Source organism: Notolepis coatsorum, assembly GCF_963971535.1.
Source record: "Notolepis coatsorum genome assembly, chromosome: 6".
Classification (NCBI taxonomy): Eukaryota; Metazoa; Chordata; class Actinopteri; order Aulopiformes; family Paralepididae; genus Notolepis; species Notolepis coatsorum.
In genome coordinates, this window is record NC_140170.1 from 163,793,189 (window position 1) to 163,809,687 (window position 16,499).

The 16,499-nt window shown below is 47.0% G+C and overlaps 1 protein-coding gene across 7 annotated transcripts in view; it reads right to left on the reverse strand.

Annotated features, from left to right (window-relative positions):
* Nucleotides 1-16,499, reverse strand: part of magi1b (membrane associated guanylate kinase, WW and PDZ domain containing 1b) — a 424,255-nt gene that overhangs the window by 30,373 nt on the left and 377,383 nt on the right. For all 7 annotated transcript variants that reach the window (XM_084316721.1, XM_084316722.1, XM_084316719.1 and 4 more), the window contains 4 exons: nucleotides 15,282-15,373; nucleotides 11,569-11,761; nucleotides 9,553-9,936; nucleotides 5,947-6,114 (listed from right to left, as the gene is read on the reverse strand). In XM_084316721.1, coding sequence (XP_084172847.1) covers nucleotides 5,947-6,114; nucleotides 9,553-9,936; nucleotides 11,569-11,761; nucleotides 15,282-15,373 — 837 coding nt within the window. The remainder of the gene's footprint in view (nucleotides 1-5,946; nucleotides 6,115-9,552; nucleotides 9,937-11,568; nucleotides 11,762-15,281; nucleotides 15,374-16,499) is intronic.

Here is a 16,499-nt window from a genome sequence, read left to right on the forward strand (position 1 = left end):
AAACTTCTGGAGCTCAACCCTACTAAAGCTACAAGAGTAGACAACATGCCCGCTAGGTCCCTTAGGGATGCAGCTCAGGTTATTTCAACCCAGTATAACGCATATTGTGAATCTTTCCATTGAATCAGGAACGTTTCCAAGTGAGCTTAGGCTGGCCAGAGTAATACCACTTTACAAAAAAGGCAGCAAGCAGGACCATGGTAACTACCGGCCTGTGTCCATCTTATGTGTCATGTCCAAGGTCATAGAAAAGATTATATATGAACAAATTGATCAATATATTACATCCCATAACTTGCTATATGAATTTCAATCAGGTTTTAGAAAGTCCCACTCCACAGACACCTGTCTTCTGTTTCTAACAGATCACATTAAGAAAGAGATACAGAGGAAATCTCTGTGGCATGGTGATGTTAGACCTACAAAAGGCATTTGACACGGTGGACCACACTATCCTCTTAAGGAAGTTAACAGCGATAGGTTTTAATGATATGGCCACAAACTGAGCCAGCTCATACTTGAGGGGAAGGGAACAACATGTAGAGGTGGGAGGGGTCCTTTCAGATCTGAGGACGGTGGACTGCGGGGTCCCTCAGGGAAGTGTGCTGGGGCCCTTGTTCTTCCTCCTTTATATAAATGACATGCAGTCAGCCTGCTCATGTGATCTCCTGCTCTACGCGGATGATTCGGCTCTCATGGTGTCAAATAAAAGCAAAGCGGATATTGAAAGCAGACTTAGCATGGAGTTAGGGAATGTCAGTCAGTGGCTGTCAGAAAACCGGCTGTCTCTCCATTTAGGTAAAACAGAATCCATTTGATTTACTACCACTAGGAAACAGAAAACACAGGAAGGTTTCAAAATACAGTTAGGTAGCTCAATGGTCACCAGTACCAAATCAGTGGTGTATCGCTGTGCACGCTCACACACCAGCAGCCACTTTAACATTAGCAGACACACACTCATGCCGCACACACCCACACTTATGGCCAAAAAGGAAAGGTCACTTTAATATTAGTATAACAACAGTAACAGTGTATTGCACTACCTAAGCTACCTAGCATGTCCTATATGCCCTGTAAATAACTATGTACAGATACCGAGATGTCCCACCATGTTACCTGTTACCTGTTTATTGCACAATGTTTTTATTGGATTCTATTACATGTTGTACCACTGTATTGCACATCGTTGCAGGCAAGACCACCCGCATTTCATTGTATACTTGTATGCCGTGACAAATAAAACTCTTGACTTGACTTGACTATCTAGGGTGTACTTTAGAAAACACACTCTCAGGGGAATGCATGGCGAAAAAAGTAATAGCCAAGGTCAACACCAGAATAAAATTCCTAGCTAGAAACTCAAAATACCTAGACAGGAAAGCTCTTAGAGCACTTGCAGGGGCACTGGTTCAGTGTCATTTTGACTATGCTTGCCAGCAACTTGAGAACTAGACTTCAAACTGCCCAGAACAAGCTAGTTAGGATAGTCCTGCAGCTCCCCACTCGTACTCACCTAGACCAGCCCCACTTCAACAGCCTGGGGTGGCTCAGGGTGGAAAAAAGAGTATCAATGATAAAGCTATGCCTAGTTTATAGAGTTTATAAAGGGGAGGTGCCAAGCTACCTTCAAGATTACTTTCAGTATGTAAGGAACAACCATAGCCATGAAACCAGAGGTAGAGACACAAACATAGTTCCATTTAGATTTAGGCCATGTTTAGACGGAGAGAGTCTCAGCAGAAACCGCAGAAGTCGTCTTGCGGTCTCACTTAAAATTTTGCGTTTAGACTAGTGTTTTGGGACTCGAAACGACGGAGCCCCGCTGTCACACGATTGGCGCAGATGTCACATGACCGTGCTGTGAAGACCCGCCCTACTCTGCCTCTGATTCGCAGACTGTGGGTGGGGGAATATGATTGGACCAAAGCAGAGTCACTCACAGACAGTGGCTCCAGTCACTAATAGTTGCGATAGCCGCGGGACTGATTCTTGTGTATTTAAAAGTCAACGTAGCCTTCAGGTGATCGCCATGGATAGAATCAGACATGCTTTGTTTACGCTTCTCGGCTACTGGCGCATGCCTGTGACGTAAGCAGTACGCGACAAGAGCCTTGACAACCCTTTCGTCATAGTTTTATGCGGTTTGACAGTTTAGATGATAGCGCAAAGGTTTATCGTTTCTAGGAATTCCACCCAGGAAGGTGGTCTCACTTTTTTGCGGATTCTCCCCGTAAAAACGCTGTTGCCGTATAAACAAAAGGCACATCCGAAAAAATATTTTGCGGATTTACCTGCTAGCGTTTCCGTCTAAACAGGGCCTTAGACTCATTTCCTACGGCCAGCAGACCTTCCTTTACTCAGCTGCAGTACTGTGGAACAGCCTGCCCAGCAGCATTAAACAGGCCCCCGGGTTAACTGGCTTCAAAAAGCATGTACGATCATGGCTATCGGCATAGGAAAGAGAGGGTAGCATTTTTATTTATTATTCTTTTATCTTCAACTGTATATGCATTTTGTATCTTAATGTTTTATGATGTTGTTTTTATGATGTTGTTTTATGTTGATGTATGTCCTGTTTTTTAATACCAGGGACCATGATGGAAATAAGTGCTTGTATTTTATCATGTTTTTATCCCTTGGATGATGTCTCTAATCCACAATAAAATCAATCAATCAATCAATCACTCTCCACAGTGGCTCTGTAGAAGTTGAGCATCGCCTGCCTGGGACACACCAACCTTTTTAAGTTGGCGCAGGGAGTGGAGCCTCTGGTGGGCTTTGCTGATTATGTGGCTGATGTTACCATCCCATTTTAAAATGATCACATATGGTGGTGCCAAGGAATTTAAAAGTTTATGGTACCACCACCCCCCCCCCCCCCCCCCCACCCCCGGCCAGGGGTCTTCGCCGGGTCTTTCCAACAAATTCTCCTGGGTTGTAAGCTAATAAACCTTATTTTACCAAGTCCACCTGACTATCTGACTCATTGATCAGGTTCAATTCCCTCACACCAAACCCCTTGTGCTATTCCTTTACCATGACCGCTATATCCTTAACCCTGTCGTCAACCAAACCTTGTACGGTGAGATGGGCCTCTCAAGTATACCTAAGTATACCTAAACACGCAAACACACCCCCCTCTGTCCTCACAAGTACACCTAAACATGCAAACACACACCCCTCTGTCCTCTCAAGTACACCTAAACACACAAACACACCCCTCTGTCCTCACAAGTATACCTGCCTACACGCTAACACCCCCCCCTCTGTCCTCACAAGTATACCTGCCTACACGCAAACACACCCCCCTCTGTCCTCACAAGTACACCTAAACACGCAAACACACACCCCTCTGTCCTCACAAGTATACCTGCCTACACGCAAACACACACCCCTCTGTCCTCTGAAGTATACCTAAACACACAAACACACACCCCTCTGTCCTCACAAGTATACCTGCCTACACGCAAACACACACCCCTCTGTCCTCTCAAGTATACCTAAACACACAAACACACACCCCTCTGTCCTCACAAGTATACCTGCCTACACGCAAACACACACCCCTCTGTCCTCTCAAGTATACCTAAACATGCAAACACACACCCCTCTGTCCTCACAAGTATACCTGCCTACACACAAACACACACCCCTCTGTCCTCTCAAGTATACCTAAACACGCAAACACACACCCCTCTGTCCTCTCAAGTATACCTAAACACGCAAACACACACCCCTCTGTCCTCTCAAGTATACCTAAACACACAAACACACCCCCCTCTGTCCTCTCAAGTATACCTAAACACGCAAACACACACACCCCTCTGTCCTCTCAAGTATACCTAAACACACAAACACACACCCCTCTGTCCTCTCAAGTATACCTAAACACACAAACACACACCCCTCTGTCCTCTCAAGTACACTTACCTACACACAAACACACACCCCGCTGCTGTCACAAGTACACTTACCTACACACAAACACACACCCCGCTGCTGTCACAAGTACACTTACCTACACACAAACACACACACACCCCGCTGTCACAAGTACACTTACCCAATACCTACACACAAACACACACCCCGCTGCTGTCACAAGTACACTTACCTACACACAAACACACACACACCCCGCTGTCACAAGTACACTTACCTACACACAAACACACCCCACTGCTGTCACAAGTACACTTACCTACACACAAACACACACACACCCCGCTGCTGTCACAAGTACACTTACCTACACACACACACACACCCCGCTGCTGTCACAAGTACACTTACCTACACACAAACACACACACACCCCGCTGCTGTCACAAGTACACTTACCTACACACAAACACACACCCCACTGCTGTGATAAGTACACTTACCTACACACAAACACACACACACCCCGCTGCTGTCACAAGTACACTTACCTACACACACACACACACCCCGCTGCTGTCACAAGTACACTTACCTACACACAAACACACACACCCCGCTGCTGTCACAAGAACACCTCTTCAGTAATTGTAGGTATTTATTCTAATTGAATGGGCTTTTCACAGTGCGATCACACCGCGAGCAGCGCGGGAGACAATGTCACCGTATCACATGCTGCCACTGCTCTGTGTGCTGCTGCCTATACAGGGCGTCCTGACCGGAGGACATACAGCTCCCCCGGGAGCACTCAGTCGGCTCACACCAGCAGTCCCAATGCAGAGTTACGAGCCTGTGAGTCCGCTGGTTCCCCACGTTGAAATTTTGACATACCATCGCTCGGGGGATCTTAAGTTAATTTGCCTGGCTGTGATATGGAGCTAGCAAAGCGTAGCATTACATAATACAGCCGGGAACCAACAAGGGCTGAGTGGGTATCATTACCTTATAATGGCCTGCCTGCGCGCACTCTCTCTCTCTCTCTCTCTCCCTCTCTCCCTCCCTCCCTCCCTCCCTCCCTCCCTCTCCCTCCCTCCCTCTCCCTCCCTCCCTCCCTCCCTCTCCCTCCCTCCCTCCCTCCCTCTCTCTCCCTCTCCCTCCCGCCCTCTCCCTCTCTCTCTCCCTCCCGCCCTCTCCCTCTCTCTCTCCCTCTCTCCCTCCCTCCCTCCCTCTCCCTCCCTCCCTCTCCCTCCCGCCCTCTCTCTCTCCCTCTCCCTCCCGCCCTCTCTCTCTCCCTCTCTCCCTCTCTCTCTCCCTCCCTCCCTCCCTCCCTCTCCCTCCCGCCCTCTCCCTCTCCCTCCCGCCCTCTCCCTCTCTATCCCTCTCTCTCTCTCTCCCTCCCGCCCTCTCTCTCTCCCTCTCCCTCCCTCCCTCTCCCTCCCGCCCTCTCTCTCTCCCTCTCCCTCTCTCTCTCCCTCTCGAGGGAAATGCCAGAGGGATGCTCTGAAAAAAAGTTCCCATCAAACCCGAAGCGGTTTGAGTGAAGACTGCAGGGGAGTTGCGGGGGAAATACGGTGAAATAACTGGCAGCTTTACGTAACACTACTGCAAAAACAAGTACTGTTCAAAGTCTGGAGAGTCGAGGTAGTGCAGGGGTCGTCTACTTTATGGAATAATAATAAAAACGCCAATGTAAACCTGACCTCTCATCATGATTAGATGACAGAGACGACACACATCGTAATATTGTGTAGTCCGAGTAGACCTTCTATCCACCGCGCTTGTGTTCCCATCGGTTAGAAATAGTCCTTATTACTAAACACGGTGGTGTTTAAAGTAACGGTTAAGACCTCCATCGACGCCATCGATCTTTGACCAATTTCAAAGGAATTCAAAAAGAGGAGGCTCTTGGCTGACTGTCAACCTATCCACCAAGGTGGTGCTAAATCAGATGACAAATGTCATCAGACAGACAGACAGACTAGAGAGACACACACACGGACACATTTCAACACCTCCTGCTTCTTGCGCGAGGGTGACAGACATCCCACACGGGCCACTCACCGTCTCCGGGGATGATGCGTAGCGTGACGGTGTTCCCGGCCTCCTTGATGAGGTTGACGATGTCCGAGTGGGACTTGTTGGTGATGGAGCAGCTGTTGACGGCCAGGATGCGGTCGCCCACCTTCAGCCTCCCGCAGCGGTCCGCCGGGCTCCCCTCGATGATGCGCCCTATTTTGTGGGGCATGGCCACACATGCATTTCCAGCTATGGTCACCACAGGCACGTTTTGTTTTTTTTGGTGCAATTCAGTGTGTATGCGTACGTGCGTGCGTGCGTGTATGTGTGTGTGTGTGTGGTATTGAGGAGTGTTTTGAGAGAGGGAAGGGAGAAGGGAGAAAGGAGGAGGAGGAGAGAGAAAGAAGAGCAGAAGGTTAAGAAGTGAATTGAGCAGAAGCCACCGAAGCCAAAGACCAACAGGAGGAGCTGCCCAGAGATATGCCAGAGTAGAATGTTAGAGTGCTGAGCAGAACTGGAGAGGAATCTGAACGTGCTCTTCTGCAAAGAGAAAATAGAGCCCCCCCCAACCCATTCTCATCACTTCCCTGCTTCCGCAACCCCCCCCCCCCCTCTCTCTCTCTCCACAGTCTGTGTGCCTCCCTCTCTCCATAGTCTGTGTCTCTCTCCCCCCACATTATGTCTATCTACCTCTTTCTCTCTCCAGTCAGTCTCTCCACCTCTCTCCACCCTCTCTCCCAACAGTCTGTCTATCTACCTCTCTCTCTCTCTCATCAGTCATCACAGTCTGTCTTTCTCCCTCTCTCTCCCTCTCCCCCCACATTATGTCTATCTACCTCTTTCTCTCTCCAGTCAGTCTCTCTACCTCTCTCCCTCTCCCCCCACATTATGTCTATCTACCTCTCTCTCTCTCCAGTCAGTCTCTCTACCTCTCTCCCTCTCGCCCCACATTATGTCTATCTACCTCTCTCTCTCTCTCCAGTCAGTCTCTCTACCTCTCTCTCTCCCCCCACAGTCAGTCTCTCTACCTCTCTCTCTCTCTCTCTTTTCTCTATCTCCCTTTATATCTAGTCATTTATCTCTCTACCCATCTCCTTCCCTCTTCAATCTGTTACAAAGCTTACAGCTTCCCCCTTCCTGTCTCTCAACGGCTATATGAGCTACTGAGAGCGAGAGACAGCGAGAGAGAGAGAGAGAGAGAGAGAGAGAGAGAGAGAGAGAGAGAGAGAGAGAGAGAGAGAGAGAGAGAGAAAGAGAGAGAGAGAGCGAGAGAGAACATGTTCTCAGAGCAGTGTGGTACACTCATCTAACTGGTGTCAGGCTGGGAGAGAGGATAGATGGGCGCAATCTACTCTCACGCGGTGCCGTACGTATTAAAAATTCATATGCAAAACTTCCACGTTTTGAAAATTTCATACTCCCTTGGCGCGTGACTGATAACATTTCTCTCATATTTTAAATGTCACACGGAATACACTAAAAAAAAGTCGCCGACGCTTTTCCATTACGGTCGGAGAGAAAAGGGCTTCTTAGCCCGGCAAGTGAAGTTAAGCAGTGTAAAGGTTCAGCTCCGCCCAGAGAGATGCAGGACGGAGAACAGCGGTTTGCGCCCACGGGCTGCAAGGCAGGGAGACACAGCAGGAGAGCAGCGGCCACAGTATTATTATAGAGACACGACGTGTGGAAGGAAAAAGCGTGTAGAGGAGGGTGTGAGAGGTAAAGGCAAGTGGGAAGGGGGGACATTAACATTTGAGTCCATCTTAGTCAATTAGTCAGCTAGGGCCTAGTAGACTGACACTTAAACTCACCAACGACAATTAGTTGTAAATACGATTTTCCTTTAGACAACGACACCTATCTGGATAGTGGATACTATAGCTAATATCCTAGTTAACCCGTTCACTACCACGCTACCAAAGGGTTAACCCTTTCACCGCGACAATGGAGAATGTTAACCCTTTCACTGCCACATGACAGAGGGTTATACCCCTTTCACTACCACACTACAGACGGTTGGTTAAGCTGTTTAAATCTTCTGATCACACTGTGTATACAGTAAACATAATATCGCTAGTAGTGCCATTGAAACAACTCGCACACACTGTAAAACCACCGTGGGAGGAGGTGTTTGCAATATCCTGGCTGACATCGGCAGATGCCTGTGCTCGCACGCCCCCGTGTTCATACAAGCGTATCTCAACTATTCTAAACGGGAGGTTATGTTAACATGCGCCAAATCAAACGTGAAATAGTTCAGAATAACATCGGAATAGAAATGTGTATGTAAACCCAGCCATACACGTTGATAAAACTGTCAAAAGACACAAATCGTCTCATCGACTCAACCGAGACGCTAACGTCGCCAGGCAATTTATCAAAAAACAGTTCCGCTACACAGACTTCAGATCAGTAACCCCCACCCCACGGAGTGTCGCCATACAGCAGTCTTAAATACTACTCTAATTCTTCCTCTATTAATCCTCCTCAAAACACTCGGGGCTCATTAAAGTCGTCACCGCCGTCTCCTCGGCGCCGAGCCGCTCGGGCAGAAGTGGTTTAAAGTACGGCTGAATAATACAAGTGCCTTACGTAAGACCATCTTCACTTGTGATCAATTATGAAAGGCTTGTGTGTGCGCGGCGTGGCGAGCTGCAGCGGGAGGACAGGAGACGAGAGGATGAAGCAGCGGTTCTTGCGAGGGGGTGTCGAGGGGTATTGATCCGGTGAGATCAGAAAATAGCCAGAGTCAAAAGAAAGTCAAAGGTTCCAGTGATGAGTGAAAGCCGTCGGCCATGTTTTGTCCTCTTGTTGGTCGGAGCGTCCGATTGTCTTAATTGTGCATGTATATGTGTGTATGTATGTGTGTGTATGTATGTGTGCATGTATACAGTATGTGTGCATGTATATGTGTGTGTGTATGTATATGTGTGCATGTATGTGTGTATGTGTATGTGTGTGTGTGTATATGTGCATGTGAGATATGTAAATAACCGGTATGCCACATGTTCTGTGTGTGTTGTTGATGCACACAAAAGAAAACAACAACAAAAAAGCAACAGGGTTCCAGCACATCCTCCATTACATACCCTTTTCATTTCTTGACAGGATTTGTTATCGTTTGTTTCAATAGAGTGCACACCGATAGGTCGACCTATCTCAAGCCTCGCCCTCTTTTCTTGATCCTGCGATCGCTACCATTGCTTTGCTTTGTCCGAGGAATGCGGCGGTCGAGATTGGAGAATCAGGAAGAGAGGACGGGGTTTTTGAGATCAAGTCAATTGACATCACTCTACATCTTACGTTTGACAAACATCCCCGTGACGTGAGAAGACGAGTGGTTCTCCAGACATACAATAATCACGTGTGTTGTTGGAATGGAACAGGTTCTTATCCCCTCCATACATGTTTGAGACTCTTCTGCGTATAAACGTCTGAAAACGGTCAAATCTGGTTTTCCAGACATCTCAGGACTCGTGTAGGAACCCCTACATCTATGTATGTAGCGTACGCTCAAGCGCCGCCCTCTTTTCTTGATCCTCCAATCGCTAGCACCGTCACCTTGTTTCGTGCCGAAGATTGCAGCGGTTGTGATTGGAGGATCAGGACGAGGGGACGGGGCTTGGGATAAACACGGGGGGCGGGGCCTCTTACCGAAGGTGGTGCCGGCCTCGGGCCGCGACACGGACGACACGATGACGAAGCCGAAGCCCTCGCTCTCCCCGCGGCGGATCTCCACGTCGTACGGCTGCAGGGCGGAGGAGGAGGCGGCCGAGACGCCCGCGGGGGGCTGCGAGGAGGAGGCGGCGGCGGCGGCGGCCGCCTGGCTGGCCACGGCGTTGGCGACACCCCCCACCCCTCCGCCTCCTCCACCCCCGCCGCTGCCGATGCCCGAGGTGGAGCCGCTGCCGGAGCTGACGGTGTTCAGGGAGTTCTGGCTCCCCTGCGGGGTGCGCTTCTCCTCCGTCAGGCTGGGAGCCTGGGTGCTGCTGTGGTGGGAGGAGGCCGGCGAAGGAGGCACGTCTCCCTCGGCCTTAACTGGAGAGGGAGTAGGTGGAGGAGGAGGAGGAGGAGGAGGAGGAGGAGGAGGAGGAGGAGGAGGAGGAGGAGGAGGAGGAGGTTGAAAGAGAGAGGGCAGGGTGGACAGGAAGAGAGAGGAGAGAAGGTGAAGCACAATGGGAGGACGGGAGGGAAGAAATAATTATAAAGCATAAGACAATGAAAGAGACGAAGAAGATATGATACCAGACAGAGTTAATAAGAAGAACGGAGCGTGGGGGGGGGGGGAGACAAAGAGGATCGAGGAGATAAAGAGACGAGAGGAGAGAATAAAGGATAAGGCTGTCAGATCTGTCAAGTCAGCAAACCATCACAGCATCATTAGACGGCCTCTCGTTCTTTTACCTCATTCAGCTCAGTGTAATGGTGGTGGTATAAGAGCAAGATGGTCCGGGGGGGGAACGAGCTGCTTCAACAACTAACGTTTGATCTCCTTCACACAGGCAAAAATAAAACACATCTAAAAAGGATGCGGCTCGGCTGAACGCTCAGGACATTTCATTCACTGTGGTGGAGTCCTGCGGGCCGCGCGCCTCGCATCCGCTCGGATGGACAGCGAGCAGCGGACACTTGTGGCTGCGGCGCATTCTCATCAGGCAGGAGGTCTGCCGCCCGCCCTCTTCATCACATTTATGGTCCTTCTTTATCCGCCGCCGAAGGGCGAAGCCGAGCGGTGAGAGGACGGGGGCGGGGACACATGCGGTGGGACTGGGGGGGGGGGCGGCTAAATGTTTCCTGCCGTTACACGCCCAGACCGTTAAAGAGGCAGGCGAGGGGAGACCCCTGCAAATAACCAGGTCCTAGGGCTCCTGATGGGGCCGCGATGAAGATAAATGGGGGCCTGGGTAGCGGACGTCACACGGCAACGTTGAACACTGCAGAACACTGTTCCAACGTCACAGTGTGGCTTCTGATGGTATAAAGCTACCGGCTACATATGAGCTATTGTTCTGTTCTGCACAGGGTATAATCGATGCAGGCAATGCAACATCGAAGCTACGGGAAATTCATTCATTTAAAGTATGCACACGATAACTCAGAGAAATGTGAGGTTTAACCTTTTATGCTTTCAAAAGACAGACATTCCAATGGGCATACAGGTAGTATCTCTGTCCTTTCTCTCCAGAAACATTGGCTGACTTTAAAAATGTCTATTAGCATTTGGCTCAAAAACGTGACACTGGTAATCTGGCCCTTGGTGGTTGTACTGTATGTAGTGCTGACACTAATAATGTACGTACACAGTACTAATGTATATGGAGAGTGACGTGATCTTATCTTAAGATTGATCCTAAGTTTATCCATCTCCCTGATCCCCAAAAGCCGTTATATATCTATGTGGGGAGAAAAGTAAGTGTTTAGCATTAGCTGCAAAATATGTAGCTCTGTAATACATGTTTCTGGGTAGGCTACATCTGTAAAACTATTACCTGACTGAATGATTATTTAGTCATTTAATCAGTTTCTGTTCTATTGTTACTGGTAATGTTATGGTGTTTATGATTGCTTAATAATATATGTTATTGTTTGTATGTTGGACTTGCTTTGGCAATAGGTACATTTATATTCCATGTGAATAAAGCCCCCGGTCTCTAACCCCCGGTCTCTTACCGGCGTAGCTGGTCTTGCGCCGCACGGTGAGGTTGACGTGGCCCTGCTTGGCCGCCTGCTGCATCAGCTGCACCACCAGCTGGTGAGACTTGCCCACCACCGTCGTGCCGTCCACGCAGATCAGCTCGTCTCCGGAGCGCAGGCGCCCGTCCTCGTCTGCCGCGCCGTACTTCACTATGTGCCCGATGTAGATCTAGACGAGACACGGCGGATCCAGAGAAAACACTCGTGGTTGGCTGTGTGCTGCTGTACACACATATATAATGGAATTCTGTGTGCTTCTGTACATATACATATATATATATAATGGAATTCTGTGTGCTTCTGTACATATATATATATATATATTGGAATTCTGTGAGCTTCTGTACATATATATATATATATATATATATATATATATATATATATATATATATATATATATAATGGAATTATGTGAGCTTCTGTACATATATAATATATATAATGGAATTCTGTGTGTTTCTGTACATATATATATATATATAATGTAATTCTGTGTGCTTCTGTACATATATAATATATATAATGGAATTCTGTGCGTTTCTGTACATATATATAATGGAATTCTGTGTGCTTCTGTACATATATAATATATATAATGGAATTCTGTGTGTTTCTGTACATATATATATAAAGGAATTCTGTGTGCTACTGTATACATATATATAATGAAATTCTGTGTGTTTCTGTATATATATATACAGTATAATGGAATTCTGTGTGCTTCTGTATACATAATACAGTATATATAATGGAATTATGTGTGCTACTGTATACATATATATATATATAATGGAATTCTGTGTGCTTCTGTATACATACAGATAATGGAATTTGGGAACCTATGGAACCTGTTCTAGTGACTGGCTGGTCCTTAAGAGTTTGCTCAGAACAGGGTAAATCTGCATTTTGCTATGATGCCCCTCTAGCTCATGGAATGAACTACAACAGTGCTTAAAGCTTACGATTCTCCCCTCTGTTGCAGAATCTAAAAGCCTGATCTCCAACCTTTGTCAATCAAGTTGTACATGTTTTAATTGATTGTTATCCATACTCGTCTCATTGTTATGATTTTATAATACCGTGTGATTTTACATGCCTTTTTTTAGCTTAACTCTGTATGTACACTCGACGTGACTGTAATGAGGGAAACCTCAGTTGCCTTTCGAGTTTAAATAAAGCTTTGAAATTAACTACAATATGTAGGTCATGGCCAGGTCATGGCTTGTGTTTAGCTAGGCATTATAAACAATAGTTCCTATTCAGAGAAAGAGTCTGTGTGTGGGTTTGTGTGGAAAGAGGTCGTCTCATGGGAATAACTGCATAAACAAATAACGTGAAATGCATTTGTTCCTTGGTCAAACAACTGTATAATCCACACATTCCCTGACAAAAAGCAGACGATTCATCTCTTTAAATTCATTCTGCCAATACGGCATTAATTGAAAGCTTGCTACTGGTTGCATGGCAACTAGCAACATGCTTACTCGCGCAGACGGATTACGTCATGGTCGCAGGTACCTTAGAGCCCCTGCTTTACAGCAAGCATCAAGTGCACACGTAGAAGCAGGTCTGGGGCAGTAAACCTAGAGGACAGCGCCTCCAGTGGATCATTAATTTCCTTCCTCCCAGATGGAGCAGTGTGGGCCAGCAGACGACAACAGGCGACTTGGCCTGTTTTTCATTTTTTCCTTCGCTGATTTGAGGCAGCAGCCAGATCAGAGGAAGGGAGTGTTGTTGAGTCCCAACGCCAATGGATTGCATTTACTATATAACACCGATGTGCAGAGCTGCACAGTGGCAGATACTAGTACGTGGGAAACCTTTGGAGACCCGAACAAGTAATATTTCTGTTAGGAGGAACGTTAGGAGTCTGTAACACAACGGACTGCATGTTTTCCACATACAACCACCGCAGTGTGTATCTAATGTTGTATATTTAAAATATACATAAATAATGCTCACGATTTCACTATACTATAAGACTTAACATTTTCTTCATATTTGATCATGGCTGTTTGAGGAAGACCCATTTTTTAATCCACTTTTTCTCCTTATTTTTCTCCCATCCCAATTTCGCCTCGCCAATTCTCCCTTCAATTCTCACCTCCCCTGTCTCGAACGTTGCTAGACTATGCCTCCCACTGGTCGGCTGCAGTGAGGACCAAGCCTTGCATCACGTGTCCCCTCCGGTACACGAGGAGGCAGCCGTCGCATTTTTTCACCTGTACAGCGCGATCTCTCAGTGGCGAAGAGTAGCGCGTGGGAGGCTCACGCTGCCCCCGTTACTTCCTGATTCTGCTGTACAGGCGCACCAACCGACCTGTAGAAGTCGCTGTCCACAACGTCCAATCCCCACCCACCAGCTTTCCCACCCCTAACACGGCTCGAACCCAGCATCTCCTGCGTTAGTGGCGAGCGCCTTGCCCACTGCGCCACTTAGCCGCCCAGGAAGACCCATTTGATTTAGTGGCAACATTTTGTTAAAGAATCAATGTAGTTTAGTTTCACAGGCAGTTTCAGATTAGATCTAATTGATGGATCACAACTGGATAATTGGACTAAATGATAGCATTGTTAGCATTCCTTATTTTAACCGTGAGGCACACAGCAAAAACAATGTAATACAATTTTCCTACAATGTAACAAGTGTTTGATGAAGAACAATAACTGACTACATTCTAAATGTCAAAGTATCCTTTAAAGGAGAACTTTCTACTGAACGGATAGCTGGTATCTGACTCCGGAGAAGTACATTTCCCATAATGTTGGCATATTCATTTAACAAGGGCTTCTATCCATCCAATCAGGTTTGCTTTTGTATTGATAGACCCTCTGGAATACTCTGAATCAGCCACATTGGGAAGGTCATTCACCTTTTAAATATTTTATTAAACTATATTTGGAGGGCGAAGAACAACCGGGAAGCCTATTAACCTCGCCCTAACGCAAAGTACTTTTGAAAACAAAGTAAAAAAAAAAAATATGACCCCTTTAAATTGAATGACTCATATTGTATGCATCTCGTTCGGCACAGTATAACAGAGAACATGGTGATACATGTAAGATGTCATTGAAACTTTAAAGATGATGCATGCTGTGTGCGTGTGTGTACAGGATGCTACATGCTTGACTTTGACTAGCCCTGATAATAAATGCTATCATTTTCTGCTTCCAATATCTCAATATATATATATACCAAAACCTTTTGTGCTTGTTTTGATTAACTGAAGGGACAAATCAGATAGGCTTAACAAAGATTGTGAACTATCCCTTTAATGTAACAGTTGGGAATGAATGTAAGTCAATAAAGTGTGTGTGTGTGTGTGTGTGTGTGTGTGTGTGTGTGTGTGTGTGTGTGTGTGTGTGTGTGTGTGAGAGTATGTGTGTCTGTGTGTGTGTGTGAGTATGTGTGTGTGAGTGTGTGTGTGTGTGATAGTATGTGTGTCTGTGTGTGTGTGTGAGTATGTGTGTGTGAGTATGTGTGTGTGTGTGTCTGTGTGTGTGTGTGTGTGTGTGTGTGTGTGTGTGTGTGTGTGTGAGGATGTGTGTGTGAGGATGTGTGAGTGTGAGTGTGAGTGTGAGTGTGAGTGTGTGTGTGTGTGTGTGTGTGTGTGTGTGTGTGTGTGTGTGTGTGAGTGAGTGAGTGAGTGAGTGAGAGAGTGTGAGTGTGTGGTCGAGTGACTCACCGGCTCCCCCGGCTCGTTGCCTCCCAGGATCCTGAAGCCGAACCCGGTGTCCTTCCTCCAGAGGAAGATGTCCTGCTCCTGGAAGTCTGGCACTGCAGCCAAAACGAGTCAACATCAGCGTTCATCTCGGCAGCAGTTAAAAGGTTTAGTCTGAAGTAGGGATGCACCGATCCCATATCGGTATCGGCGCCGATATCAGTAAAATAGCTGGATCGGGTATCGGTAAAAGAAAATACGGATTTAATTTTTTTTAATAAATAATAAATAAAATAAGAAATAACCATTCAGTACATTTATATGTGTTAATATTTTTTTTTATTATCTTTTTCCCCCTCCTCTTTTTCCGATTTTTCTCCCATCCCACTGTTAGTCGTTATGCCATTCCCAACCCCCTTCCTGGTTGTTGCGCACCCCCCCCTACTGTTGGTCCGGGAGGCCGGAGACTGTCACATGTTTTCCTCCGATGCATGTGCAGCCAGCCGGCAGCCAGCCTGGCAGCGCAGATTCTCACCGGGAGAGTGTAACGTGTGGGAGGTCACACTACCTCCCTCCAGATCCTACCCTCGCTGAGCAGGCGCCCCGACCGAACTGTAGGAGTATTTTTCTGTTTACAACGCCCAGGACGCACCCATCAGCTTTCCCACCCTCTAATACTGCCAATTGTATTAGTACGGACGACCAGCCAAACTGAAAACAATGTGGAGAGCTGGATTCGAACACGCGAACCCAGCTTCTCCAGCATTGGTGGTGAGTGCCTTGCCCACTGCACCACCTAGCCGCCCTATATGTGTTAATTTGTTACATTTAGTTTCACTAAGTTAGGAAAGTAATGTTTTAAGTCAAGCCTGATGTTGCCTTGCACAAAAGAAGGATCCCAGTCTCTTCCACACAGTGACAGGTTTAATTGAATGAATGAAGTTTATTTTCTCTTTGTTTACAACAAATCAAAAACACACTTGTGATCCTTTACAATTCTTAAAAACCAAATATATTCTAAAAAAAAAAATAAAAAAAAAAGTGGATTAAAATTTTCTTTTTTTACTTTTTTGTAAAACATATTTGGACAATGGGTATCGGATCGGTATCGGTATTGGCCGATACCCAAACCCAGGTATCGGTATCGGGACTGAAAAAGTCGGATCGGTGCATCCCTAGTCTGAAGTCTTGTTGAGTGTTTGTGTCATATTTCAGCGAGTCTCCGTTCGGCTTTAGTGGCAC